The sequence below is a fragment of the Dipodomys merriami genome, unplaced genomic scaffold, assembly GCF_024711535.1.
Source record: "Dipodomys merriami isolate MVZ:Mamm:240054 unplaced genomic scaffold, mDipMer1.0.p SCAF_1, whole genome shotgun sequence".
Lineage (NCBI taxonomy): Eukaryota > Metazoa > Chordata > Mammalia > Rodentia > Heteromyidae > Dipodomys > Dipodomys merriami.
In genome coordinates, this window is record NW_027202270.1 from 125,129,630 (window position 1) to 125,155,916 (window position 26,287).

Sequence of the window (26,287 nt, forward strand, 5' to 3'; positions counted from 1 at the left end):
CACAGTTACTCAAAGTGGTAGAATATTATTAGCCTTGAACATAAAAGCTCAGGGATATTGTTCATGCCCTGAGTTCAAGCCTCACGACCACCACCAACAAAAAAAGTAATCCATGTATGCATACATGAAACTATGGCAGCTTATAAAGTAGGATCCCACATACTTTTTGTTGTTGGTCGTGGGGCCTGAACTCTGGGCCTGGGTGCTGTCCCTCAGCTCTTCAGCTCAAGGCTAGCACTCTACCTCTAGTCACAGCTCCACTTCTGGCTTTTTCCACTTATGTGGTGCTGAGGAATCGAACCCAGGGCCTCATGCATATGCAAGGCAAGCACTCTACCACTGAGCCACCTTCCCAGCCCCCGTGTACATTTTTTAAAATTATCCATTGTCATACGGAGATTTATATATGGAGATTTCTAATGTGTAGGGAAGGGTGTGAGAACTGTGAGATCAAGAGAGGGTGATAAGGACTCTTTCAGTTACCCTTCAAATGTGATGGTTTAAAGCAGCGATGCTTTATTCTTTTCCTGAATCAATGGGTTGGCTATGTTGTTCTTCTGCTAGATTTCCCACACTTCACAGCACAGCGCAGACCTGTGGTGCTGGCTGTGCTATAGGCCTCTCATTATCCAGTAGCAAGTCTGGCTTCTTGGGGACCTTGAGCAGGATTCCAAGACCAGAAGAGCTGAAACAGGAAGATATCTTCAGGCCCAAGCTCTGAACTCAACAGTATCACACCTGACCCATTTTACTGGTCATAGACAGCCATGTTTCAGGGATTGAGGAAGCAGTCTCAATCTATTGATGATGTGACTGACACAGTTCTGTTTTGAAAGGGCCTATGTATAGAGATGGGAAGATTTGTAAATATTAAACCATCTAGGTGGAATCATCATTCAAATGGTAGACTTCCAACTGAGCAGGCAAGCTAAGCAAGCACAAGGTCCTGAGTTCTAACCTTGGTACTGGCAAAAAAAATAAAAAATCTAGCCATGGCCACCTGTTATACTTTACTCTGTGCAATTCTGTACTTTCTATTCATATATTGCTTGCATAAACTCAAAGAAAAAGGGGCCGGGAGGGTGGCTCAGTGGTAGAGCGCTTGCCTTGCATGCATGAGGCCCTGGGTTCGATTCCTTAGCACCACATAAGCAGAAAAAAAAGCCGGAAGTGGTGCTATGTCTCAAGTGGTAGCGCACTAGCCTTGAGCTGAAGAGCTGAGGAACAGCGACCAGGCACAGAGCTCAGGCCTCACAACTGGACGCAAAAAAAATTAAAATAAAAAAAAAGTAAGTTGGGCAGCAGTGGCTCACTCTTGTAATCCTCGCAGACTCTGGAGGCTGAGATCTGAGGATGGAGGTTGGAAGCCATCCTGGGAAAAATGTCCATGAGACTTTTATCTCCAATTAACTACCAAAAAGCTGAAAGTGGAGGTACACCTCAAGTGATAGAGTATGGGAGGTGTAATAGAATCACAGTCCAGCCTTGAGTGAAAAAGCCAAATGAGAGCACAAGGCCCTGAATTCAGGCCCTAATACTGGCACACACACACACACACACACACACACACACACACACACACACACACACACACACACACACACACACACACACACACACACACACACACACACACACACACACACACACACACACACACACACACACCAAAAAAATGAGAAAAGCTAAGTAAGAATATGAAGGCCTGATTTCAAGTCCCAGTACTAACACAAGAGAGAGGGGGTGGGGAGGAGGAAGGAGGAAGAGAGAGAGAGAGAATAAGAGTAAATCCGGGAAACAGAAAGAATAACAATTTTTTGGGCTCACAATTCAGAAAAGAAGTCTAAGATGATTTCAAGGTTAGTAATCTGGAATGCTAAATTCTGATGAGTTCCTTTAAAAAAAAACTAAGAAAATGGGATTTGAAATATCTAAGGCTAGAGATATGACAACAATGTTTAGTGATTATATGGCAAGAAGCATAAATTTCAAGGAGCAAAGGAAAAAATATGACTCATTCATCAGATTCCTACTGTATAAGCAGATACATGTAAGCAGATTTTGAATTAGCTGTGCATATACAGTGTTTATAGTATCACTGAGCTCTCAAAATGGATGACAGAATTTTTTTATTCTGTGAACTGGTTGCTACCACTTGGTAGACGTTTAAAAAAAATTTAAAGCCAGGTATGGTAACACACACCCATAGCATTTGGGTTGCTGAGGCAGGAGGATTGCAGTTCAAGGCCAGTCCCAGCAAAAAGTCTGAGAGACACTCAACCAATAGGCTAGACATCATGGTTCACACCTGGCATCCCAGCTGTATGGGAGATGTAACAGAAGAATCACAGTCCAGACTGACCCAGGCAAAAATGAGCAAAAGTGATCAAACAAATAATAAGCAAAAAGAGCTAGAGGCAAACCTCAAGTAGAAGAGCACCTGTGCTGTAAATAAAACAACCTGAGTTCAATACCAGTACACCCAAAAGAGAAAAGAGAGAAAAGGAGCCGGGCGCTGGTGGCTCACGCCTGTAATCCTAGCTACTCAGGAGGCTGAGATCTGAGGATCATGGTTCAAAGCCAGCCCGGGCAGGAGAGACCGTGAGACTCCTATCTCCAATAAACCACCAGAAAACCGGAAGTGGCGCTGTAGCTCAAGTGGTAGAGCGCTCGCCTTGAGCTGAAGAGCTGAGGGACAGCGCCCAGGCCCAGAGTTCAAGCCCCACGACCGACAAAAAAAAAAAAAAAAAAGAAAAGAGAGAAAAGGGAGGAGGAGGAAAGAAAGAAGGAGGAAGGAAGAGAGGAAGGAAGGAAGGTAGGAAAGAAGGAGAGAAGGGAGGGAAAAAAGAATGAAAAGGAAGGAAGGAAGAAGGGAGGGAGGAAGGGGGGAGGGAAGGAAGGGAAGGAGGAAGGAAAGAACTCATGCCTGACATCCTAGCTTTCTACTTCATGTTGAGAACAGGAAGCTTGCAGTTCCCGGCCTGTCTGGGCAGAAAAGTCTCTGAGATTCCATCTCAATGGAAGAAGTGGGGCATGGTGATGCCCACTTGTCATTCTAGCTACAATAAAAAGCCTAAAATAGGCTGGGAATGTGGCTTCGTGGTAGAGTGCTTGCCTAGCATGCATGAGGCCCTGGGTTCAATTCCTCAGTACCACATAAAAAATAAAATTGTGTGTGTGTGTGTGTATGTGTGTGTGTGTGCATGCATGCATGCATGTGTGCCTAAAATAGAAGGATCATGGTCTAGACCTGTGCCTAGACAGGAAGCATGACCCTAGCTTTAAAATAACCAGTGCAAAAAAAAAAAAAAGAGCTAGAAGTATGGCTCCATGGTAGAGCTGTGACTCACCCTTAATTTTAGGCAAATCACCTGGGCAACCTTAGCTCAGATCTATACTTTGTCTCCTTTGGACACGAGCCACCTGCTGAGAGGCTGGTGCTTTTACTTTTCAAGGGAATGTCTGCTCTCAGCTAATGCTCTTTGGGACTGTGTGGGCAAGCCCACCTGTAATCTGAGGTCAATAGTAGCCTCTGAGGCTGAACACCTAATCTGGCCTTTATCACTAATAGAAATGCTATTCCTCCTTCTGGCTTTCCTTTTTCTTTTTTTTTTCCTTGACCACAAAACCCAAGAAAGGAATAGGCATTCTCTTTATTGGGAGCCCTCTTGAAGTCCACATTGATTATTTCATTATGCCACACACATAGTGACTTACAGTAATGTTCATTTAAGATCTCCCTGTTTGTCTGGGGGCAACTCATCTGGGTGGTACATTAAGTCCAGAGCCACTTCTAAAGCTTTGCTTGCACCATCATCAGGCATACAGTCACCTGACGCTTGATGGGGCTGAGCACAAGCTTCCAAGCTGGCTGTGGGCAGAAGGCCTCAGTTCACACCAGATGGGCTCTCCACAGGCTGCCCGGGTCCTTGTGACATGGCAGCTGGCTTCTCCTTGAGGGTGATCTGAACAGTAAAGAGGAAGAAGGCACAGGACCACCTTGGATGACCTACTTTTTAATGTTTCACATCAACATTTCCTCTTTATTCTTTTAGAAGTCAGCCTCCATCCAGGAGAAGTGGCTCATGCCTGTAATCCTAGCTACTCAGGAGGCTGAGATCTGAGGATCGCAGTTTGAAACCAGCCCAGGCACAAATGTTCATGAAACTCTAAACTCCAATTAAGCACAAAAAAAAAAAAAAATGCTAAAACTGGCCAGGTGCTTGTGGCTTATATCTGTAATCCTAGCTACTCAGGAGGCTGATATCTGAGGATTGAGGTTCAAAGTCAGCTTGAGCAGGAAAGTCCATGATCCTCTTGTCTCCAACTAACCACCAGAAAACCAGAAGTGGCGCTGTGGCTCAAGTGGTAGAGCGCTAGCCTTGAGCTGAAGAGCTGAGGGACAGCGCCCAAGCCCAGAGTTCAGGCCCCATGACAGGACCCCCCCCCCCAAAAAAAAGCTCAGGGATGGTGCCTAAGCCCGCGTGTGTGTGTGTGTGTGTGTGTGTGTGTGTGTGTGTGTGTGTGTGTGGTGTGTGCATGCATGTGTGTGTGATATGTGATGTGTGTGTGTGGTATGTGTGTGTGCTGTGTGGTATGTGTGTGTGCTGTGTGTGGTGAGTGTATGTGGTGTGTGTTGTGTGTGTGTGTTGTGTGGGGTGTGTGTGTGTGGTGTGTGCATGCATGTGTGTCTAGCCCAGGAGGGAATTAGGACCCCCATTTTCAGAATACTGGCAAAGAACTTAGGTATTTTTAAAACACAGGTTCCTCAACAAAGGAAAAAGTGACTCAGCTTTCACATGAGACAAGAGTTAGAGACTTCGTTTATTCTACTGGCTTTTTTGAACATTCACCAACCACTAGGTTTTATGCTGGGCTTGGCATGTAAAGGCACAAACACTGGGCCGAGGGGATGGGGTGGTAGAGTGCCTAGCATGTGTGAGGCCCAGGGGTTTCCTCCCTGCCAGGAGGAACCAGGGGGCGGGGGAGGGACAAAAGGAAGGAGACAGGACAAGAGAAAGGGAGGAGGAGGACTGCAAGGTGCTTTTGCTCAAGAGCTAGGTGAAAGAGGACACGTCCTCTAGCCAGATGCGAATGGCTCACCCCTATAATCCTAACCACTCAAGAGGCTGAGATCTGAGGATCCAGGTTCGAAACCAGCCTGAGCAGGAAAGTTCATGAGCCTTTCATTTCCAGTTAACCAATCAAAAACCAGAAGTGGAGCTGTGACTCAAGTGATGAATGCCTTGAGTGAAAAAGTTCAGTGACAGCACCTCTTACAGGTACACACACAGAGCCGGGGGAGGGGGGACACGGGGGACACGGGGGACCACATCTTCCTTCAAAGCCCCACCCCTAGCCATACATCTTCATACAGGCTCAAGGGAAACGCTTGCCCAGTGCCCCTCACCCCCTCCTGGTCTGTGCGTAGAGCCCTTGAACTCCATTTTCTTCCTAAGAAGCTCCACTTGCTTCTCTGGACCTATTCAGGCTTCATCCTCAACTCATCCTCCCATTAGGATGTCCACCCCAGGACCTTGGGCAGCTCCTTGTGGGGTGTGCACAAAGTGTGGTCATGCAGGCTGGAGTGTGCGTGTGCACACACGGGGGACACAGGCAAGGATAGAAAGGGGACAAGGCACAGCTTTTCACAGCTCACCAGGGGAAGCTCGCTTCCCCCAAGCCCTTGTGGACAAAGCTAGCGAGCTGGCCTCTAGCTGGTAAGGGGGTGGCATGAGTGGGGATCTGGCTGCCTCCCTTTCACCCCTCTTTTATCTGCCACCCAGGACCTGCAGCCCCTCCACACCATGTTCTGCTACTTCTGAGCCCAGGCCTCCCTCTAGCGACCAGTTGGGGGACAACAGTTGAGGCTCCACTCTCCAGAATGGACATCCCTTCCAGAATCTACTTTCCAAGATGTGTATGTGATTGTGTGGTCCTTTACTTAGAAATATCAGAAACAAATCTCCCACACCCCTCCAGGTGTCCTGAAGAGTCCATCCTCCACCAGGGCTCCTCGGCTGAGGGGGCTTCTCCATTCTCTCAGAGGCCTGCCTCCCACACACATGTTCTCATTCCCTCTCTTCCTTCCTCCCTCCTCTCCCCCCCCCAACACTTATACACACACCATTGCAGCCACCACCCTCCCCTGTCTCTGCTTGCCACACAGCACACACCCCTATGCTTGCTTAAGTCACATTAAAGAACTTGATTTTCAACAAACACACCCTACACGTCAGTCTCTTCCCGCTGGCTTGAAACCAGCTAGTTTTGACCATCAAACATCACAACGACATATGCCACAGGTGTCATTCCCTACGGCGACAATGTGACAGGGTTTTCCTCTCCTCTACTCAGCCATAAAGACCCATGCCACAGCTTCTTCGTGGCTTTCTGGCCTCCCTGGGCGGGCACTGACAGCCCCTCTGAGCACTTCCGAAGCAGAGCCATGGCTGACAATTGGGGAGCATTTTGCTGTGCCTGGGCTGCCCTCCACTAATCCTTTACCAGGATATTCTCCCCAGTGAACAGAAGAGGGAGCCTGGGGAAGGGGTTAAACCACGTGCCCAAGCTCACGTGTGAGGTGCCAAGTGCCCTCTTGACCCTGCGTCACTTCTTAATGGCAGCTCTTAGGGCAGGTGACTTTGTTCCTGCTGAAGAGCCATCCAGCAACAGCATTGTCATCTCTTGACTCTGAAATCCTAGCTTGGAACTCCATGAGCCTGGGCCAGGGCCTGCTAGGCCCCCAGTCTATTTCAGCAGGAAGAACGGGATAGCTTTTGTCTATGGTAGTTCTCAGTTCCTTTTGGTTTGAACCCTAATTTGAAATTTCTCACCTAAGGCAAGAAATTTTTTTCTTTCTCTCTTTCTTTCTTCCCTTCTTTCTTTTTCTTCCTTTCATTTCCTGTCTTTTCCTTCCTTCCCTTCCTTCCCTTCCCTTCCTTCCATCCCTTCCTCCCTCTCTCCTTACTTTGAAGGGTTATGAGGCAGTGACCATTTGTTGCTTGTTTATCTCAGCTAGCAGAGCAACACGTGGTGGTAATCCAAACACCTGGTTGTGTGCCTTTATAAGCCCTGCAAATCCTTAGCTTGGGCTCTCCTCCTAGATTCCCCTGTGTCGGAGTGTAGGACGAGACCCGAGCTGCAGCCCGTTTAAATAAAATGTTGCTTTTGCATTTCGGAACGTCTGACTCTCAGTGGTCTTCTTGGTGGGGTCCTGCGACTTGGGTACAACAACTTCTTCCTTCCTTTCTTTCCTTCTTTCCTTCTTTCTTTCACTCTTTCTTTTCCTTCCTTCCTTCCTTCCTTCCTTCCTTCCTTCCTTCCTTCCTTCCTTCCTTCCTTCCTTCCTTCCTTCCTCTTTCCTTTCTTTGTTTCTGTATTGTATGAGGGCTTGAACTCAGGGCTTGCATGCCATTTCTTAGCTTTTTCTGTTCACGGCTGACACTTTACCACTTGAGCCACACCTGCACTTACAGCTTTTAGCTTCTTATTGGAGATAAGAATCTCAAAGACTTTCCAGCCCAGTATGGCCTCAAACTGTTGATCCTTCTGCCTCAGCCTTCTAAGTTTGGGAAGTGCGGGTGAGCACCACTGTACACAGCAAGAAATAGAATTTTTGGGTTAAGTGTGGAGGTGCACGCTAGTAACCCCAACTACTCATGAAGTGCAGACAGGAAGATTTGAAGCCAACCCAAACAAAAGTTAACAAGACCCATTCTCCAGAACAAGCCAAGGCAGGCTCTGATGGCTGGATCCTGCAATCCTGGCTAATTGGGAGGTGACTCAGATCGGGGGGATCATAATTCAAAGTCCATCTTGGCCAAATGTTTTCCAAGGCCCCAACTCAAAGGAAGAAGTTGGGCATAATGGCACATTCCTGTCTTCTCAGCTATGACAGGAAGTCTAAAATAGTGGTCCATTCAAGGGCCTGGGCAAAAAAATGAGGCCCTAACTAAAAACAAACAAACAAGCAAACAAAAACATTGTGTGCTGCATGGCTCAGAAGTAATAGTGCCTGCCTAGCAAGTGTGTGTGAGGCCTGGAGTTCAAACCCTTGAATTACCACTCCCACCCCCCCTGCAAAAAGGCAGGCATTGTAGTTACCCCAGCTACTCAAGAGGTGAAAGGAAGATCACTATCAGAGACTGACCTGAAAAAAGGGTTTGAGACCCTATATAAAAGCAAAAAGACTAGAGACATGTCTGAAGTGATTGCATAGCAATCATGATGCCCTGTGTTCAATCTCTGCTACATTGCCAAAAAAAGGAAAAAATAAAACTTTTAAATACATGACAAGCTATTTATATTTGACCTTCAGTATATTCTCTCCTTGTAGGTTTGTAATTTATATCTACATATATAAAGCACAATAATAGTAATTATAGTTACTCTGTTCAATGCACATAAGACCCTAAATACAGCCAGGTGCAGGTGACTCACATCTGTAATCCTAGCTACTCAGGAGGTTGAGATCTGAGGATGGAAGTTCAAAGCCAGACCTGGCAGGAAAGTCCATGACACTCTTAATCTCCAATTAACCACCAGAAACAAAGGGAAGTGGCGCTGTGGCTCAAGTGGTAAAGTGGTAGAGCGCTAGCCTTGAACTGAAGAGTTCAGGGACAGCGCCCAGGCTCAGAGTTCAGGCCCCACGACTGACCCCACACACACACACAAAGACCCTAAATACGTGTGCAGCATTTTATTTTCACTTTCACTTTCTCAAGTACGTTTCTCTGCAACAAGTGGTAGGGAGTTTTATTCACTTATTTATTTGTTTACTTGTTGTGGTGTGGTTTAAACTGAAGGCTTTGTACTCGGTAGGTGGCTCTACCACTTGACCCATGCCTCCAACCCTATACTCACTTTGCAGGTGGAGTTTGGAAATGCTTATTGTAAGACAGGTGTTGGCTCACACCTGTAATCCTGACTACTGAGGAGGCTGAGATCTGAGGATGCTTATTCTTAGCCAGCTGAGGTGGGAAAGTCTGTGAGAGGGGCTGGGAATGTGGTTTAGTGCCTAGTATGCATGAAGCCCTGGGCTCAATTCCTCAGTACCACAAAAACAGAAAAAGCCAGAAGTGGCACTGTGGCTCAAGAAGTACAGCACTGGCCTTGAGCACAGAGAGGCTCAGGGACAGAGCCCAGGCCCTGAATTCAAGTCCCAGAACCAGCAAAAAAATAAAGTCTTTGAGATTCTTATCTCCAATAACCACCAAAAAGTCAGAAGTAGAGGTGTGTCGTAAATGGTAGAGTACCAACCTTGAATGAAAAAGCTAAAGGACATTTGGTAGGCCCTAATTTTCAAGCTCCAGTACCAGCATACACACACACACACACAATCAAATTGATTGTCAAATACTTAAAACCAGAGGATATCACATAATAATTTAATTTGAAAACAAAACCCAACCCTCTTCACATATGAATGGCAGAGTTGCACAGCAGCTGATCTTTTGAAAAAAATCAGACAGTTCTGGGCAGCTTTCAGAGGGGCAATAGGTCTTTTTTCTGCTCACCCATGTTAGTTACCCCTCTGCCAGACCCCTGCAGATACTCAAAACTCCAAGCCCTGTATCTTCATGACAACTGGTAGCTAGACTTTAGAATCAACCTTGGGGTGGAGCGTTCTGCCTCCTCTACGGGCCTATTTGAACACTTTGTAAATGTGTCACTAATTAGAAAGACTGCAGCTCTGGTACAGGGTCTTAGTGAAAATTCCAGGCCTTGGTGTGAAGTTCTCTAAGTGGAGTGCACCCTGGAGATCCTGCACTTAAATGAACCCAAGTGCTAAAAAAAAAAGTCACCCAGCCTCTCTGGCCTCTTTTTTTTTTTTTTTAATTTACCAGTAATTCTGGCATGGCAGTGGGATTGCTTTTCAAAACCCCAGTTTAGGATGGAGTAAACTGTTTGAACTAACACTGGGGCTTGAACTCAGAGCCTGGTTGTGCTGTCCATTAGCTTCTTCTTTCAAGGCTGGCGCTAGGATTACAGGTGTGAGCCACCAGCATCCGGCCCAGGTTATTTGTTTGGCTTCCAGGTGAAAGTGCCCTTAAACCAGTTTTCCTCCTACAAATAAGTATGGTCGTTGCTAACCAGCCCGAGGAGTCTGCTCTTCCTGCTTCTCCACTCATTGGTGGTATTGCACCGGCTGGAGACGAAAACAAAGGGGCCAAAGTTCGTTTCCTCCCCTTGGAACGTAAGAGCATCACTGCGCAGGCTTGTTTGCAAACGGGTGTGCATTCCCAGAAACCACCTCTGTCCCTCCAGTGCCCCCCATATCTTCCTTCCTTCCCTGACTTCCTTCCTAAGCGTTCTCTAAACACATCCTCCTCCTAGTTCCTGACCTCTGCATCCTCTCTGTCCCAGACCTTCTTGGTATGCAGGGGTCAGGGGACCAGGGCTGGAAGTTCCACCCTTCTGCCCTTGCTGGCCTCAGCCCCACCCAGCCTTCTGGGAAGTCCTCTCCACCTTCCCACCCACCCCCCAGCCCCTCTGCACCTCTGCTGTCACCCCGGCTGCACCTTGGCCACCACTCCAGTGCGGGTGATCCCTGCAGGGAAGCAGTATCATGGTTGACCTCCATCTGTCTCAATGAACTTTCTAAGAGAGATAGCTCAGTGCCAGCAATAGCCTGGGAACAGGCAAACAGTGGAATCTCTTTGGGACATCAGCCTAAAATAAACCAGCCGACCTGGTTTTTGCTGTTGGGGAGGAGGGGCGAGGACTAGCGGTGTACAGGCCGGGTAGGGATGGCTGATCCTCTGTTTTCTCAGTGACAACTTTTTTTTTTATTTAATTTTTCTATTCTACCTTCCTTGCCCTCCTCTCTTCACTCTTTATTCAAGAACAATCCTTCGGGATTTGATACCAGCTTATTAATGGAGTGATTTCTCAACTGCCTGCTCTTACCTCACTCAGGATTTTCCACGTGCTGTAGAAATCTATCTTTCTGAGATTGAAAGGCTCCTTTTCACCCATTTCCAGCATAATTTAACTGTCCCTTCCTTTCAACCTCTTTCAATATGATAGACACTTTCAGGGAGTCTTTCTTAGTCCATACCCGCTATTTCTCTAAGGACACATACTTGCAATCCCAGCATGGAGAGGCTAGGCAGAGCCTCCAAAGTTGGAGGCTAGCTTGGGCTTCATAGCAAGACCCTGTCCCCTCCACCCTAAAAAAATGTTCTTGTGTTTTTCAGCATAAGGAAGACACACTCACCCTCTCTCCACAACTGTGCTTGAGCATGAATTATGACCTTGCCCCCATGGCCTTGTTAACTGGATGTTAACAGGATGTAGATGAGTCACAACTGAATAAAACCTATTCTCTCTTCTGGACTTTGGAAGTGAGATTTTGATGCTGGTTGGACCCTGAGCTGGTCTTTCAGAAGCAGGAAATGAAGCTAGGAACTTTGCCACATGTGTTCTTTGTTCAACCAGTGCAAACTCACCTGTAGAGAAAGAGTGAAGGATGAAAATTCTCAAAGAGATGGAGAGAAGAGACTCAAAAAGAGACTTACTGTCTAGGGATGAGGCAGCTTTCCTGAACATTGGGAGTAGCTGGCCTTGAATCCTGTAAGAGTTACAATGAATGTGTTGTAGGTCTATACCAGCTGGTACCTACTTGAATATAAGTAAGAGATAACCTAAATGGTAGTGAGTTGAACCACTAGGAAATGTGTGTATGTGTGTGTGTGTGTGTGTGTGTGTGTGAGTGTATATGTGTCAGAGAGACAAAGTGTGTGTGTGTGTGTGTGTGTGTGTGTGTGTGTGTGTGTGTGTGTGTGTGTACCAATACTGGAGCGTGAACTCAGGGCCTTGGTGCTGTCACTTGGCTATTCTGTTCAAGGCTGGCACTCTGCCTCTTTAGCCCACCTCTGTTTCTGGCTTTTTGCTGGTTAATTGATGATAAAAATCTCACAGGCTTTTCTATTTAGGCTAGCTTCAAACTGTGATCCTTCATGTCCACCTCTTAAGTAGCTAGGATTAGAGGCAGGAGCCATCTGTGCGAAACATATTGTTTCTTTTCTTTTTTTTTTTTTTTTTTTTTTGGTAGGTCATGGGGTTTGAACTCTGGGTCTGAGCACTGTCCCTGTGCTCTTCAGCTCAAGGCAAGTGCTCTACCACTTGAGCCACAGCACCACTTCCAGTGTTCTGGTGGTTAATTGGACATTAGAGTCTCATGGACTTTCCTGCCCGGCCTGGCTTTGGACCACGATCCTCAGATCTCAGCCTCCTGAGTAGCCAGGATTACAGGTGTGAGCCACCAGCACGTGGCAGCCTAACACTTTTTAAGAAATCTGGAGACAGCAGAGCCAGATTTGTTTGTCTCTTCCTCATCACCAAGGACCCTGGCTCTTTCCTTTACTTGGCCATTCAACATGTTGGCTTGCCATTCTTGTGTCTGTAGACTTATGCTCTCAAAGTAGCTGCCATGACTCCTTGGTATATTCTGCATAGAAGATTATGTCCTTCTAATCTGGGTGTTTTTTTTATTCCACATTCTGTATTAGTTACCCTGGCTAGAAATTCCTGGCCATGGGGCTGGGAAGGTGGCTCAGTGCTAGAGCGCTTGCCTTGCATGCCTGAGGCCCTGGGTTCGATTCCTCAGCACCACATAAGCAAAAAGAAAAAAGCTGGAAGTGGCGCTGTGGCTCTAGTGGTAGAGCTCTAGCCTTGTGCTGAAAAGCTGAGGGATAGCGCCCAGGCCCAGAGTTCAGGCCCCACGACTGGACCAAAAAAAAAAAAAAAAAAAAGAGAGAGAAATTCCAGGACCAGTACAATGTTGAAATAGAACTAGTGAAAGCTGATATTCTTGCCTTTTTCCTGGTTCTAGAAGGAAACTTGTAAAAAAAAAAAAATCTTTTTGGGTTGAGTGCCGGTGGCTCAAGCCTGAAATCTTAGCTACTCAGGAGGCTGAGATCTGAGGATAGCAGTTCAAAGCCAGCCAGGGTAGGAAAGTCCGTGAGATGCTTATCTCCAATAAACAACCAGAAAACTGGAAGTAGCTCTGTGGCTCAAGTGGTAGAGTGCTCGCCTTGAGCTGAAGGGCTGAGGGACAGCACCCAGGCCCAGAGTTCAAGCCCCATGAATATCCAAAACAAAACAATTTAGCTTTTTACTACTAAGAATAATTTAAGCTGTATATGTTTTGCAAATGCCTTATTACAGGTAGAAGAAATTCTGTTGTAGTCTGAGATATTGCAAAGTTTTATCATAAAAAAGTGTTAGGTTTTGACAAATGTCCTTTTTTGTATGTCTATTAAAATGATTGTGTAGTTTTTGTCTTACTAACATGGCAAACTAATGGCTTTTGATTATTAAAACGAACTTGTAGTTTTGCTGTCATTAAGTTTTAAATGATAATGATTATAAATAGATGCATCATTTCAAAGTGGAAAAGACTAAGAAGTAGAAAGACATTGACCCATTCAAAACATGAACTCAAGCTAGGCTTTGGTGGTTCTCAGCTGTAATCCTAGCTACTCAGGAGGCTGAGATCTGAGGTTTGTGGTTCAAACCAGTAGAAAAGTCCTGTGAAACGCCTATCTCCAATTAACCAGAGGTTAATTATGTGAGATGTGGCTCAAGTGTAGAGCACAAATGTTGAGCAAAAAAGCCACGTAAGAGTACAAGACCTTGAGTTCAAGCCCCAGTACCCCCATCCCCAAGCACAAAAGGATATATCATTAGCATTCTTAATTTTTCCTACTTTTTGGCCTACATTAAATTCTTACATTCCTACATTAAATATGTTGCTTTTTCAATAGAAAAAAAAGTTTATTTAAAAACCTTCATTCTCCCAGGTACTGGTGGCTCACACCTGTAATCCTAGCTACTCAGGAAACTGAGATCTGAAGATTGAGGTTCAAGGCGGGTGAGCCCAGGCAGGAAAATCTGTGAGACTCTTATTTCCAATGAACTACAGAAAACCAGGAGTGGAGCTGTGGCTCAAAGTGGTAAAGCACTAGCCTTGAGCAAAAGAACTCAGGGACAGTCCCCAGGCCCAGAGTTCAAGCCCTAAGACAAACAAAAAAAAAAAAAAAAAAAAAAGAAAAAAGAAAAGAAAATACAAGCGAATCATAACAGAAAACCTGGAACAAAGGATGTGTATGAGCTATTGTACTGGTACAATAAGAAATCTAAGAATTAACCTACTGACCTTATAAAGAGAAAAAGATTATTTAGTTTCTAATTTTGGAAGTCTGAGTGCAAGGTTGCAAAAGCTCATTGATTTGGGCTTCTGGTGAAGGCACTACATGGCATTGTGGGTGTATTATGGTGAGTGGTCACATCTTGAGCCAAGAAAAAAAAAAAGAATGGACTGGGTCTTATAATCCCCTTTGAAAATATTATAAAGACCACCTAATAGACCCTGACACTTTTTTTTTCATTTCCTCGAATTCATTTCCATACATAGCATTTTAAATGTTCAGAGGAGTTGTGTCTTTGGATTCTTCCCCTAAGGGTGTTGGTGTGTAAATACCTAGAATCCTGTATAGGCTATTATGTCCAGTTATATATTAGATCTAGCTTCCAAATATAAAATAAAACATACAGTATTTGTCTCTCTGAGCTTGGCTTACCTCACTTAACATGATTTGTTCTAGGTCTATCCATTTCCATGAATATAACAAAATATTATTTTCCTTTCTAATAGATGAGTAAAATTCCATTGTGTGTATGTTCCACATTGTATTGATCCATTCATTTATCATAGGGAATTTAGGCTATTTTTCACAACTTGGCTATTATGAAAACTACAGCAATGAACATGGATGTGCAAGTGTGTTTACTGTATCTAGACTTGTAATGTTCTGGTAAATGCCCAAGAGTGATATGGCTAAGTCCTAGAGAAATTCTATGTTTAGTTTTTTGGTTGTTGTTGGGTTTTTTTGTTTTGTTTTGTTTTTGTTGGTCATGGGGCTTGAACTCTGGACCTGGGCACTGTCCCTCAGCTCTTCAGCTCAAGGCTAGGGCTCTACCTCTTGAGCCCTGTGACACTTCTGGTTTTCTGGTGGTTTATTGGAGATAAGAGACTCATGGACTTTCCTGCCCGGGCTGGCTTTGAACCATGATCCTTAGATCTCAGCCTCCTGAGTAGCTAGGATTACAGGCGTGAGTCATGGGTATGACTCTGTGTTTAGTTTTTTGAGGATCCTCCAACTGGCTTCTAGAGCGGTTATATTAGTTTACATTCCCACCAACAGTACACAAGGATTCCCCACCTTCCTGTTAGCATTTCTTGTAGGACCAAGTTCTTTACAGTCATGAGCCACCAGCTCTTGGCCTAAAAGCTTTTTAAAAATTGAGATATATTTTATACATGTCCTTTCGCTTCTTTTTTTTTTTTTTTTTGCCAGTCATGGGGCCTGAGCTCTGGGCCTGGGTGCTGTCCCTCAGCTCTTCAGCTCAAGGCTAGCACTCTACCACTTGAGCCACAGTGCCACTTCTGGCTTTTTCTGCTTATGTGGTGCTGAGGAATTGAACCCAGGGCCTCTTGCATGCAAGGCAAGCACTCTACCACTGAGCCACCTTCCCAGCCCTTGCTTCTTTTTTTATTCTTATTTTTATTTTTATTCTTTTGGCCCGATTGTGGGGCCTGAACTCTGGGCCTGGGCGCTGTCCCTCAGCTCTTCAGCTCAAGGCTAGCACTCTACCACTTGAGCAACAGCGCCACTTCCGGCTTTTTTCTTTTTGCTTATGTGGTGCTGAGGACTCAAACCCAGGGTCTCATGCATGCAAGGCAAGCGTTCTACCACTGAGCCATCTTCCCAGCCCTCTTTTTTCTTTTTTTTTTTTTTTTTTTTTGTCGGTCGTGGGGCTTGAACTCTGGGCCTGGGCGCTGTCCCTCAGCTCTTCAGCTCAAGGCGAGCGCTCTACCACTTGAGCTACAGCGCCACTTCCGGTTTTCTGGTGATTTATTGGAGATAGGAGTCTCACGGTCTCTCCTGCCCGGGCTGGCTTTGAACCGCGATCCTCAGATCTCAGCCTCCTGAGTAGCTAGGATTACAGGCGTGAGCCACCAGCGCCCGGCTCTTTTTTCATTTTTAAAAGATGTTTTTATAAAGATTGATATACAAGCCAGGCGCCAGTGGCTCACAATTGTAATCCTAGCTACTCAGGAGGCTGAAATCAAAGCCAGCCAGGGCAAGAAAGTCCATGAGATTCTTATCTACAATTAACCACCAGAAAACCGGAAGTGGCGCTGTGGCTCAAGTGGTAGAGTGCTTGCCTTGAGCTGAAGTGCTCTGGGACAGTTCCCAGGCCCAGAGTTCAAGCCCCATGACTGACCAAAAGCAAAAAAAAGAAAAAAAAAGTGATATATAGAGGGGTTATGCTTATATATAAGTCAGGTAATGAGTATATTTCTTGTTTTGTTTTGTTTTTGCCCGTCATGGGGCTTGAACTCTGGGCCTGGGTACTATCCCTCAGCTCTTCAGCTCAAGGCTAGCACTCTACCACTTGAGGCACAGCACCAGTTCCAGCTTTTTCTGTTTATGTGGTGCTGAGGAATTGAACCTAGGGCCTCATGTATGCAAGGCAAGCACTCTACCACTGAGCCACCTTCCCAGCCCAATGAGTACATTTCTTTCTTTTTTCTTTTTTTTTTTTTTTGTGTCCGGTTGTGGGGCCTGAACTCTGGGCCTGGGCGCTGTCCCTCAACTCTTCAGCTCAAGGCTAGCACTCTACCACTTGACCACAGCACCACTTCTGGCTTTTTTCTTTTTGCTTATGTGGTGCTGAGGAATCGAACCCAGGGCCTCAGGCATGCAAGGCAAGCGCTCTACCACTGAGCCACCTTCCCAGACCCAATGAGTACATTTCTTTATGGACAATTTCACGCCTTCCCTCACTTTCTCCCAGGTTTTCCCTCCCATCCCTTTTACTTCATTTTAAAAATTATTTTGGTTTTGGGGATTGAAGCTAGGGCCTGCATATGCTTAACAGCTTTATTTAGCACTAGGTTGCATCTCTATCTCCTATGTTAATTTAAAATTGACACTATATCACATATCAGAGTTGGTATGGTTGTCTATGAGTTCCTTGTCATTATTACACTCTTTCAAAGAGTAAATTCTCAGTTTGTGCAATCAGAATTCTTTTTTTGTTGTTGTTGTTGGTTGTGGGGCCTGAACTCTGGGCCTGGGTGCTGTCCCTGTGCTCTTCAGCTCAAGGCTAGCACTCTACCACTTGAGCTATAGCACCACTTCCAGCTTTTTCTGCTTATGTGGTGCTGAGGAATTGAACCCAGGTCCTCATGCATGCGAGGCAAGCACTCTACCACTGAGCCACCTTCCCAGCCCAGACAGACCTCTTTGTCATAGGCAGCCACACACATATACACCACATCATCATCATCATCATCATCATCATCATCATCTTTTTGTGTTTTTTTTGGTGCCAGTCCTTAGGCTTGAACTCAGGGCCTGGATGTTGTCCTTGAGATTTTGTGCTCAATGCTAGCACTCTATCACTTCAGCTAAAAAATATGTCTTGGAGAAAAAAATATGTCTTGTAGTCTTTCCTGGCTTTGTATTGCAACCCTCAGATCTCAGCCTCCTGAGTAGCTAGGATTATAGGCATGAATCACTGGTGCCTGGCTAAATACATGATTTTTTATTCATTGCTTCAGGATGATGATTTGTTGAAGACAAAGATGATAAAATATTAATCACATTACTCAGTTAAGTAAACAAATAGATAATTTCCATAAGGAGAAAATAATGTGGGAATAAATTTTGGAGGTCAAATTTGAGGAAGAGTCTAAATCAATATTTCCTGTTATGTCATTTAAAAAAGTGAGAGTATCTTAGACATCCCTACTTCCTGCTTTTTACTGCATCCTCATATCTAACACAATCAGAATAAAGGCCATTGGTCGGTTATGCCTTTCCCAGCCTTGTTTTTTCTGATAACAGCATTTATCTCTTTCAATTGGTAAACCATTGGCCTCCAATTGGAGGAATGGGTGGGCTAAGATTCAGGCCTGACCAATCAATTCAACAGTCTATCTTAGGCATATGACCCAAGGTAGGCCAATGGGAGGAAGTCTATGTAGGGATCTCTCAAAAATTGCAAAAAGGATGTACTGTTACTCAGCTGAGATTAAGTTTGTTTGCTTTGTTTTGTTTTTATAGTGCTGAGGATTGAACCCAGGATTTTCCACATGCTAGGCAAGTGCTCTAAACAGTTTTTTTGGCTGAGGTTCCAAAAGTATTTGTACAGAAGGTTGCCTGCAATCACCCAAGGCATCACATTGTAACAGTCAATCTGAACCTAAAGCCCAAATGAGGAACACCAAACCAATGACATTATTTGAGTACTTGGATTTAGTCAGATCTACCCATGGTTGTTTTGGTTATATGAGCCAATACATCTAGTCCAATTTGAATTCAGTTTCAAAATTTGCAACTCAGATCCTAACACCACCACCAACAGTTATGATCATTATCTACATTACCACCCCTTCTTCTCCTTCCTGGAGCCAGAAGCAAAAGTCCACTTCCTGAAGTTGAACCTCAGATGATTGCAGCACTCTGCTGGATGAGTGCCCACAGGAAATTCAGAGTGGCAGTACAGGGTGTGACATTTGGGTAGGAAGTTTCTAGAGCAAAGGAAAAGCAAGGGCAGCGACTTGCCATTGAGGCATAAGCTCTTGCTCATTCCTGGAGTGCTAGTTTGTCTTACCTCAGACCCCTTATTGCAAATGTCTTACTAGTTAGAATTAGTCCACTAGATACTCAGCATGCATCCTCGGTGTGTAATCAGGAGCTCTCATTCCTCTTACAGCTTTATGTTTACATACACTGATTCCTTTAAATAGTTCAGCTCTCCCAATATTAATGTAACACTAAACAGTTGTTCTAAGGCCTTCCCAGTTTGGTAAGCAAATATTACCATTGAAAATGGTCTCAAGCCAGTCACTAATATCTCACACATTTAATCCTAGCTACTCAGGAAGCTAAGATGAGGATTGAGGTACGAAATCAGTCCAGGCAGGAAAGACCTTGAGATTCTTATCTCCAATGAAGTACCAAAGATCCAGAAGTGGAACTGTGGCTTAAGTAAGTGGCAGATTGCTAGCTCAAGGACTCAAACCCTAAGTTCAAGCCCCAGAGGGCGGGTACCATAAAACAAACAAGAAAGAAAGGAAGGAAAGGAGCAAAGGAGGAAAGATTGAAGGAAGGAAGAAAAGAAAGAAAAGAAAGAAGGAAAGAAAAACAAGAAAGAAAAGCAAGCAAGCAAGAAAGTGTTCTCAAAACATTATCTAAGCTTTCTCTTGCATATGTGATCCTCACATCTTAGCCTCCTGAATAGGAAGCATTACAGGTATAAGCCACCAGTGCTCATTTAGTAATCAGTATTGTAAGTGTTTGATCTTGGTCTTCAATCTTAGTATATTTGACCCTAGAGCCCTTGCTTCTAAGCACTTTATAACTCCCCCCTCAAAAGAAAGAATCCCAAAGTGATGTGACACCACCAGTTTGCACTATAAAGAAAGCAATTTTTTTTTTTTTGGGGGGGGGGTCCGGTCGTGGGGCCGGAACTCTGGGCCTGGGCGCTGTCCCTCAGCTCTTCAGCTCAAGGCTAGCACTCTACCAGTTGAGCCACAGTGCCACTTCCGGCTTTTTTCTTTTTTGCTTATGTGGTGCTGAGGAATCGAACCCAGGGCCTCGAGCATGCAAGGCAAGTGCTATACCACTGAGCCACCTTCCCAGCCCCAGCAATTATTTTTTTGTAGGGAGGTTTAAGTTAAAAAAAAAAAAAAAAAGGCTAGTTGAAATAGCTTCAGTATCTTGTAGGAAGAAGAGAGTTGTGTTCCTGGTGAATAGCTTAGAATTTTACATATGAATTCTGTAGAATGATAATGAACCAGTCTATGCATCTGGCAGGAGCTGTTTCCCTAGAACCTGGGCTGTTTCCTACAGATCCATCCTTCTTTGTTGGTTGGTTGGTTGTGTGTGTGTGTGTGTGCGCGTGATTTAGCAATGGTACATGGAGTAATCAGATCATTTGTGGATTATATCATCAATGTTCTCAATAGCACTGTGGTTTAAGTAGTGTAGGTATTAACTTCATAAAGTGAGTGAAGAAATCAGATCTGAGTTTTTATGAGTTGTTCAAGACCACACATAGTGAGTAAGTGGCAGAACAAGATAAAGGGCTGTTGTCCTGTCCTCAATAGGGAAGGGTTGCCTAACAGCAAAAGGCCAGACCCATTTCCTTGTTCCAGGCACTTGTTCAGGTTTTGCTCTTTCCAGACACTGTACCTGAGCTTCTTCAGGTTGCCTTCCCCACCCCCTCCCCCCTCCAACAATTCCCTCCCCTTCCTTCTCAGCTCAAGTTCTCCACATCTTGCTCATGCTTCAAGATCCACTTCATTCTACATCTCTTCTCAAATCTTTATCTAGATTCATTCAATCCATCATCTAAGCTTAATTCAATTAAATCCCATAGCCCAGCTTTTAGCCAGATCCCTGCCCTGAAAACTTCCTCTATGCACATTTGACTTGTGCTTGCACCAGTGGCTCAGGCTTGTAATCTTATCTACTCAGGAGACTGAGATCTGAGAATTTCAGTAGGAAGGCAGTCTGGGCAGGAAAGTCATGAACCTCTAATATCCATTTAAGAAAAACCAAACAGCTGGGCGCTGGTGGCTCACGCCTGTAATCCTAGCTACTCAGGAGGCTGAGATCTGAGGATCGCGGTTCAAAGCCAGCCCGGGCAGGAGAGACCGTGAGACTCCTATCTCCAATAAACCACCAGAAAACCGGAAGTGGCGCTGTAGCTCAAGTGGTAGAGCGCTCGCCTTGAGCTGAAGAGCTGAAGGACAGCGCCCAGGCCCAGAGTTCAAGCCCCACGACCGACAAAAAAAAAAAAAAAGAAAAACCAAACAGGGGGGAGGGGGGAGGCTGGGAAGGGATGTGAAGGGTAAACAAAGGAGGAGGCTGCAATGCTTGGTAAGAAATGTACGCATTATCCTGCCCATGTAATTGTAACTCCTCTGTACAGTATGATCACAAATAAAATAAAATTAAATTAAAAAAAAAAGAAGGGGCTGGGAAGGTGGCTCAGTGGTAGAGTGCTCGTCTTGCATGCATGAGGCCCTGGGTTCGATTCCTCAGCACCACATAAGCAAAAAGAAAAAAGCCGGAAGTGGTGCTGTGGCTCAAGTGGTAGAGCGCTAGCCTTGAGCTGAAGAGCTGAGGGACAGCACCCAGGCCCAGAGTTCAGGCCCCACTACTGGACCTAAAAAAAAAAAAAAAAGAAAAAAGAAAAAAAAGAAAAACCAAACAAACAAAAACCACATAAGTAGAGCTGTGGCTAAAGTGGTAGAGTGTTAGCATTGAATGAAAAAGCCAAGGAACAGAGTCCAAGACCTGAATTCAAGCCAGTACTGGCACATACCTAAAAATATTTGATTTGTTACTGCACCTGGCCTCTATTAGAACTTATAATGTTGTTTGATCTCTCTAGCAGTGAGGTGTGTGTGTGTGTGTGTGTGTGTGTGTGTGTGTGTGTGTGTGTGTGTGTCTTGTCTCCTTCTTGTATATGTAAGTTCCACGAGGCATAGTTTATTTTTAGACATATGTGTACTTTGGGATATTTGTTGACTCAAAGAGGGTATGTACCCTCACCATCTACTAGTTGACTATTCAACTCCTAAATTTTGGGAAACTGATACTCTGACCACCCATTTCTAAAGCTATAGGACAGTAAAAAGAAAATGCAGGGATTCTCAGAGGCCTATTGGGTAATTCATAATAACCAACACTTAATAAATGCTTACTAATTGCTAGGTCCTGTACAAAATACATTACATGCATTAACTCATTAGATCTTCATGACAACTATTATTATCCCCCACTGAATTGAGGAAGATACATAGAGTGCACTCAGCTCATAATTGAGGCAACATGGGTTCAAACCCTGGTTCCAGAGTCTATACATTTAATAATGGCCCTAAATTCTTTATGGGTAGCCAAAAGTTTCTAGCTGAAATGTAGGTCAGTTGCCTTTCTTTCTAATCACTTTGGGAAGATAGGACTAAAGTAACAAGGAAAACAATATTATTAAATACTTAACATATATTATTATAAATAAATAATATTATGGGCCTGGTATTTGACAGATGCACAATGCTTACTAATTCTTCTAATGAGTGTATGAAGTAGGAACTATTAATTTCATTGAAAAGAATTTGGTTCCTGGGCTGGGAATGTGGCTTAGTGGTAGAGTGCTTGCCTAGCATGCATGAAGCCCTGGGTTCCATTCCTCAGTATCACACCAAAAAAGCCAGAAGTGGCGCTGTGGCTCAAGTGGTAGAGTGCTAGCTTTGAGCAAAAGAAGTTGAGGGACAGTGCCTAGGCCCTGGGTTCAAGCCTCAGGACTGGGGGGAAAAAAAGAAAAAAGAATTTGGTTCCTAAAATAGTTAAATCCTCAAGTTTTAGCTTCCAGTTATCAGCAGAGTTGAAACTAGATTGGGTTTCCTGATTTTCGGGGAAAAATCTTTAAAGGAAATTGTATGAAAAATCGTGACAGAAACAAGTGTGATGCACACACATGACGAGACACGTGAATTATTAGGGAATCTGTTGATATGTGGGGCATCCTGAAGAGTAGTGAGAAAATGTGTATTAACACCCAGAGGAATTTGCTAAGAAAGTAAGGATCTGCCTTGTGTTAGGCTTGGATTCAATCCTAGAACTTCCCAGGAAAGCAAGAGCTGGAAAGCTAACACTAGTCCCAGAAAACAGAAAACCCCACTCTGATTGAGGCTCACCTCATTTCACACTCTAATTGGCTACTTCTTTCTGGACCCCGCCTCCTTCACAGTCTGGACCATTAAGCACCAAAGCCCATTCCGTGACCTTCCCTGGGTCTCCAATCAGGTGCCAGGCTCCTGAGACTCTCCGGAGAAGCCCCCTCCACACCCACAAGATGCTTTTCTCTCGCTCGTGATTGGTTGGGAATAGCCCTAAGGAACCCGCCTCCCCCTCCGGCGGATTGGTCAGACTCCATCAGGCCCTCGCCCCCTCAGGCCTAGCCCTGCCCCTCCGGTCTGGCTCCGCCCCGTGTACCCCCCTTCGCCGGCGGGGCCTGGGGCGAGCCGCATCCTCTCCAGTGGGCCCCGCCCCCGAGTGACGGCCCGACCGGGAATTGGCCGCCGCGCTGCAGCCATTTCCGGTTTCGGGGAGGTGGGTGCGGTGCGGAGCGGGACTTGGCGCCGCCGCCGCCGCCGCCAACGGAGCCTCCTTGCCTAGCGCCTGCTACCGGGCACGATGCGGCCAGAGCCCGGAGGCTGCTGCTGTCGCCGCCCGGTGCGGGCGAACGGCTGCGTGGCGAACGGGGAAGTGCCGAACGGGTACGTGAGGAGCAGCGCCGCCGCCGCCGGCCAGGTACGTGGGGGACCGTGTGGAGCGGAGCCCAGGCGAGCCGGGCCGGGAGTGGGGGGTCCGGACACCGCGAGCTTGGCGCTCGGGCCGGGCCGGGGCCGCCGAGCGGGCCGGCAGAGGGAGCGGCCGGGCGGGACGGGGTCGCAGTGCCCGTCCGCCCGCCGGGCGCGGCTCAGGTGTGGCGGCCGCTGTGTCCCCGTGCTGACCCGGCCTCCCCCGGAGTCCGGGAGCTCAAGGGCGGTGCGGAGCTCCCCATCTCTGCGTGCCTGAAGGGCGTCCTCCCCTGCCCGCCTCACCCCCACCCCCACCGCAAGGTTGGGGCTCCGGGGTTCCTTCCTCGGCCCGATCCCGCCATAAGTGCGGGCCGCGCAGTGTGAGATCCTCTCAGGGGGGCTTCGGGTGTCTTCTCCCCAGACACCCCCTTCCCCCCATCACCCCCGCCCCACGCCAAGCAGTGACTTCCTCCGCAGCCCAGTTAGGAAAACCTATCGTGGGGTCCCCCTAAGACTCCAAGTTAGGAGGTGGTGCCAGTGGAATCACACCCCAGACTCTTCCTGCCTTACTCGATTTCCTTCACTTCAAGACATCGATCTGCCAGCCTCGCCCGGTCCTGTGCCTCGAAAGCATTGACCTCTTCTTCCTCTAGGGGTGTCGAGGCCCCATCCCACACTCCACGTTGGTCCCTTTAGCTGAGCACACCGGGCATTGTTGAACCTGGTGGGAACATGTGATGGATGAGTCTCTACACTGACCAAGGGTGAATCATCAACCAAGTTCAGACAGTTTTTTTATCAATATTTGGGAAAGTTCAGAATTCAGTTGTTGTTGTTTTTTTTAATAAACCTTCCAATTTTCTCCACTGGCTACGCTGCTGAAATGTGTTTTTAAAGGTGAGTTGGTTAAAAAGATGCAAGATGAATGGTGCTGAAACAGTGTTGTGTTTTTTAATTGGCTTTAATATTTAGAAGTATTTAGTACTTTGTCCCCTTTATCGAGAGTGTCACTTGATAGGATGGGGCACTTCATTTGACTTCAATGTCAGTATCCGTCAACTTTCTCAGATCAGTAGCTGTGATGGGTGGGGCTGTTCCTGTTTCTTATGAAACAAAATAAAGCATTTCACCAGGTCATGATGAGATGTTTGGACAATGACAATGGGAGGGGAGGATGAGAATACACAGAAAGACTTGATCTTCACTGAATTTGTAAGGTATCAAGGCAAGAAAATAACACCAATTCAAAAGTTGTTTCCTTTGCTTTTTAAGAAATCATGGAGTAAGAGAGGATGTGATAAAAATCAGCTCATTTAAGTGGTAGAAGAATTGGTTGTTTTCCTAGCAGTGTCAGTGGCTAACAAGAGAAATTGGTGGTATGGACAATGAAAGGGGAGTTTACCAGTGAGAGTTAGAAAATGATAAGTGCATGATTGAGGTAGATTTTTTTGAGGAAAAAGGAAGTTAAAGCTGGGAGCCAGCGGCTCATGCCTGTTAGAGCTGAGATCTGAAAATTGTATTTTATTGCCAGCTTGGGCAGAAAAGTCCTTAAGACTCTTATTAACCACCAAGAAAGCCAGAAGTAGAGCTGAGGCTCAAGTGATAGAGAAGTAGCCTTGAGCAAAATAGCTCAGAGAGAGCACCCTGGCCCAGACACACACACACACACACACATATACATTCTCTCTCTCTCTCTCTCTCTCTCTCTCACTCTCTCTCTCTCTCTCTCTCTCTCTGTCTGTTTGTCTGTCTCTCTCAAAAAAGGAAGAGAAAACCAGTCCACATGACCAGCACACAAAAAAAGAAATCAGTCCACATTGTTAGAGGTGCTTTGGTTTGAGCGTTTTTTAATTCCCAGGTTGTATTCTGATTCAATAGTAAATCAGTTTCTTTTCTCTTGAAGTCTCTAACAATTTACATTTGTAGGCATGGTATTTCTTCAGTGGTTGTTGACTACTAAGATAAAGAAATATCATAGCCGGGCGCTGGTGGTTCACGCCTGTAATCCTAGCTACTCAGGAGGCTGAGATCTGAGGATCACCGTTCAAAGCCAGCCTGGGCAGGAAAGTTCAAAGCCAGCCTGGGCAGGAAAGACCGTGAGACTCCTATCTCCAATAAACCACCAGAAAACCGGAAGTGGCGCTGTAGCTCAAGTGGTAGAGTGCTCGCCTTGAGCTGAAGAGCTGAGGGACAGCACTCAGGCCCAGAGTTAAAGCCCCATGACCGACAAAAAAAAAAAAGAAATATCAAATTATTAAAATTAAAATTAAATCTGTGGCTGTAGACAGACATGTTGGCATACATCTGTAAAAGAGGGAGATTTCAATTTCAGCCTGGGTTATATAGTGAGGTGCCACCTCCACTACCCTAGAAAGATCTGTGACTATAATATTTGGATGACCTTTGGGGATATATTTTAATGAACAATTTCACTCAAGGCACATTCATGGCATTTGGAAGAATGATCTAGTGGAATGGGCTAAAGGCTGTAGTATACTTTTTTTTTTTGTCAGTCATGGGGCTAAAAATCTGGGCCTGAGTGCTGTCCCTCAGCTCTTCAGCTCAAGGCAAGCACTCTACCACTTGAGCCACAGCGCCACTTCCAGTTTTCTGGTGGTTTATTGGAGATAAGAGTCTCATGGACTTTCCTGCCTGGGCTGGCTTTGAAACAGGATCCTCGGATCTCAGCCTCCTGAGTAGCTAGGATTACAGGCGTGAGCCACCGGTGCTCAGTTTGTAGTATACTTTCTAGAAAACCATTTCTGACACATTTTAGAAACAGACTTAAGCTGGGCACCACGGCATGCCTGTAATCCTGGCTACTCAGGCTAAGATCTAAGGATCCAAGTTTGAAGCCAGTCTAGGAAGGAAAGTCTGTGAAACTCTTTATCT

The 26,287-nt window shown here is 45.7% G+C and overlaps 1 protein-coding gene across 1 annotated transcript in view; it reads left to right on the top strand.

Annotated features, from left to right (window-relative positions):
- The first annotated feature begins 23,185 nt into the window (after positions 1 to 23,185).
- Sptlc2 (serine palmitoyltransferase long chain base subunit 2) overlaps positions 23,186 to 26,287 on the top strand; it is a 102,317-nt gene continuing 99,215 nt past the window's right edge. Inside the window, exon 1 of the mRNA XM_070028776.1 lies at positions 23,186 to 23,405. Coding sequence (XP_069884877.1) covers positions 23,289 to 23,405 — 117 coding nt within the window. The 5' untranslated portion in view covers positions 23,186 to 23,288. The remainder of the gene's footprint in view (positions 23,406 to 26,287) is intronic.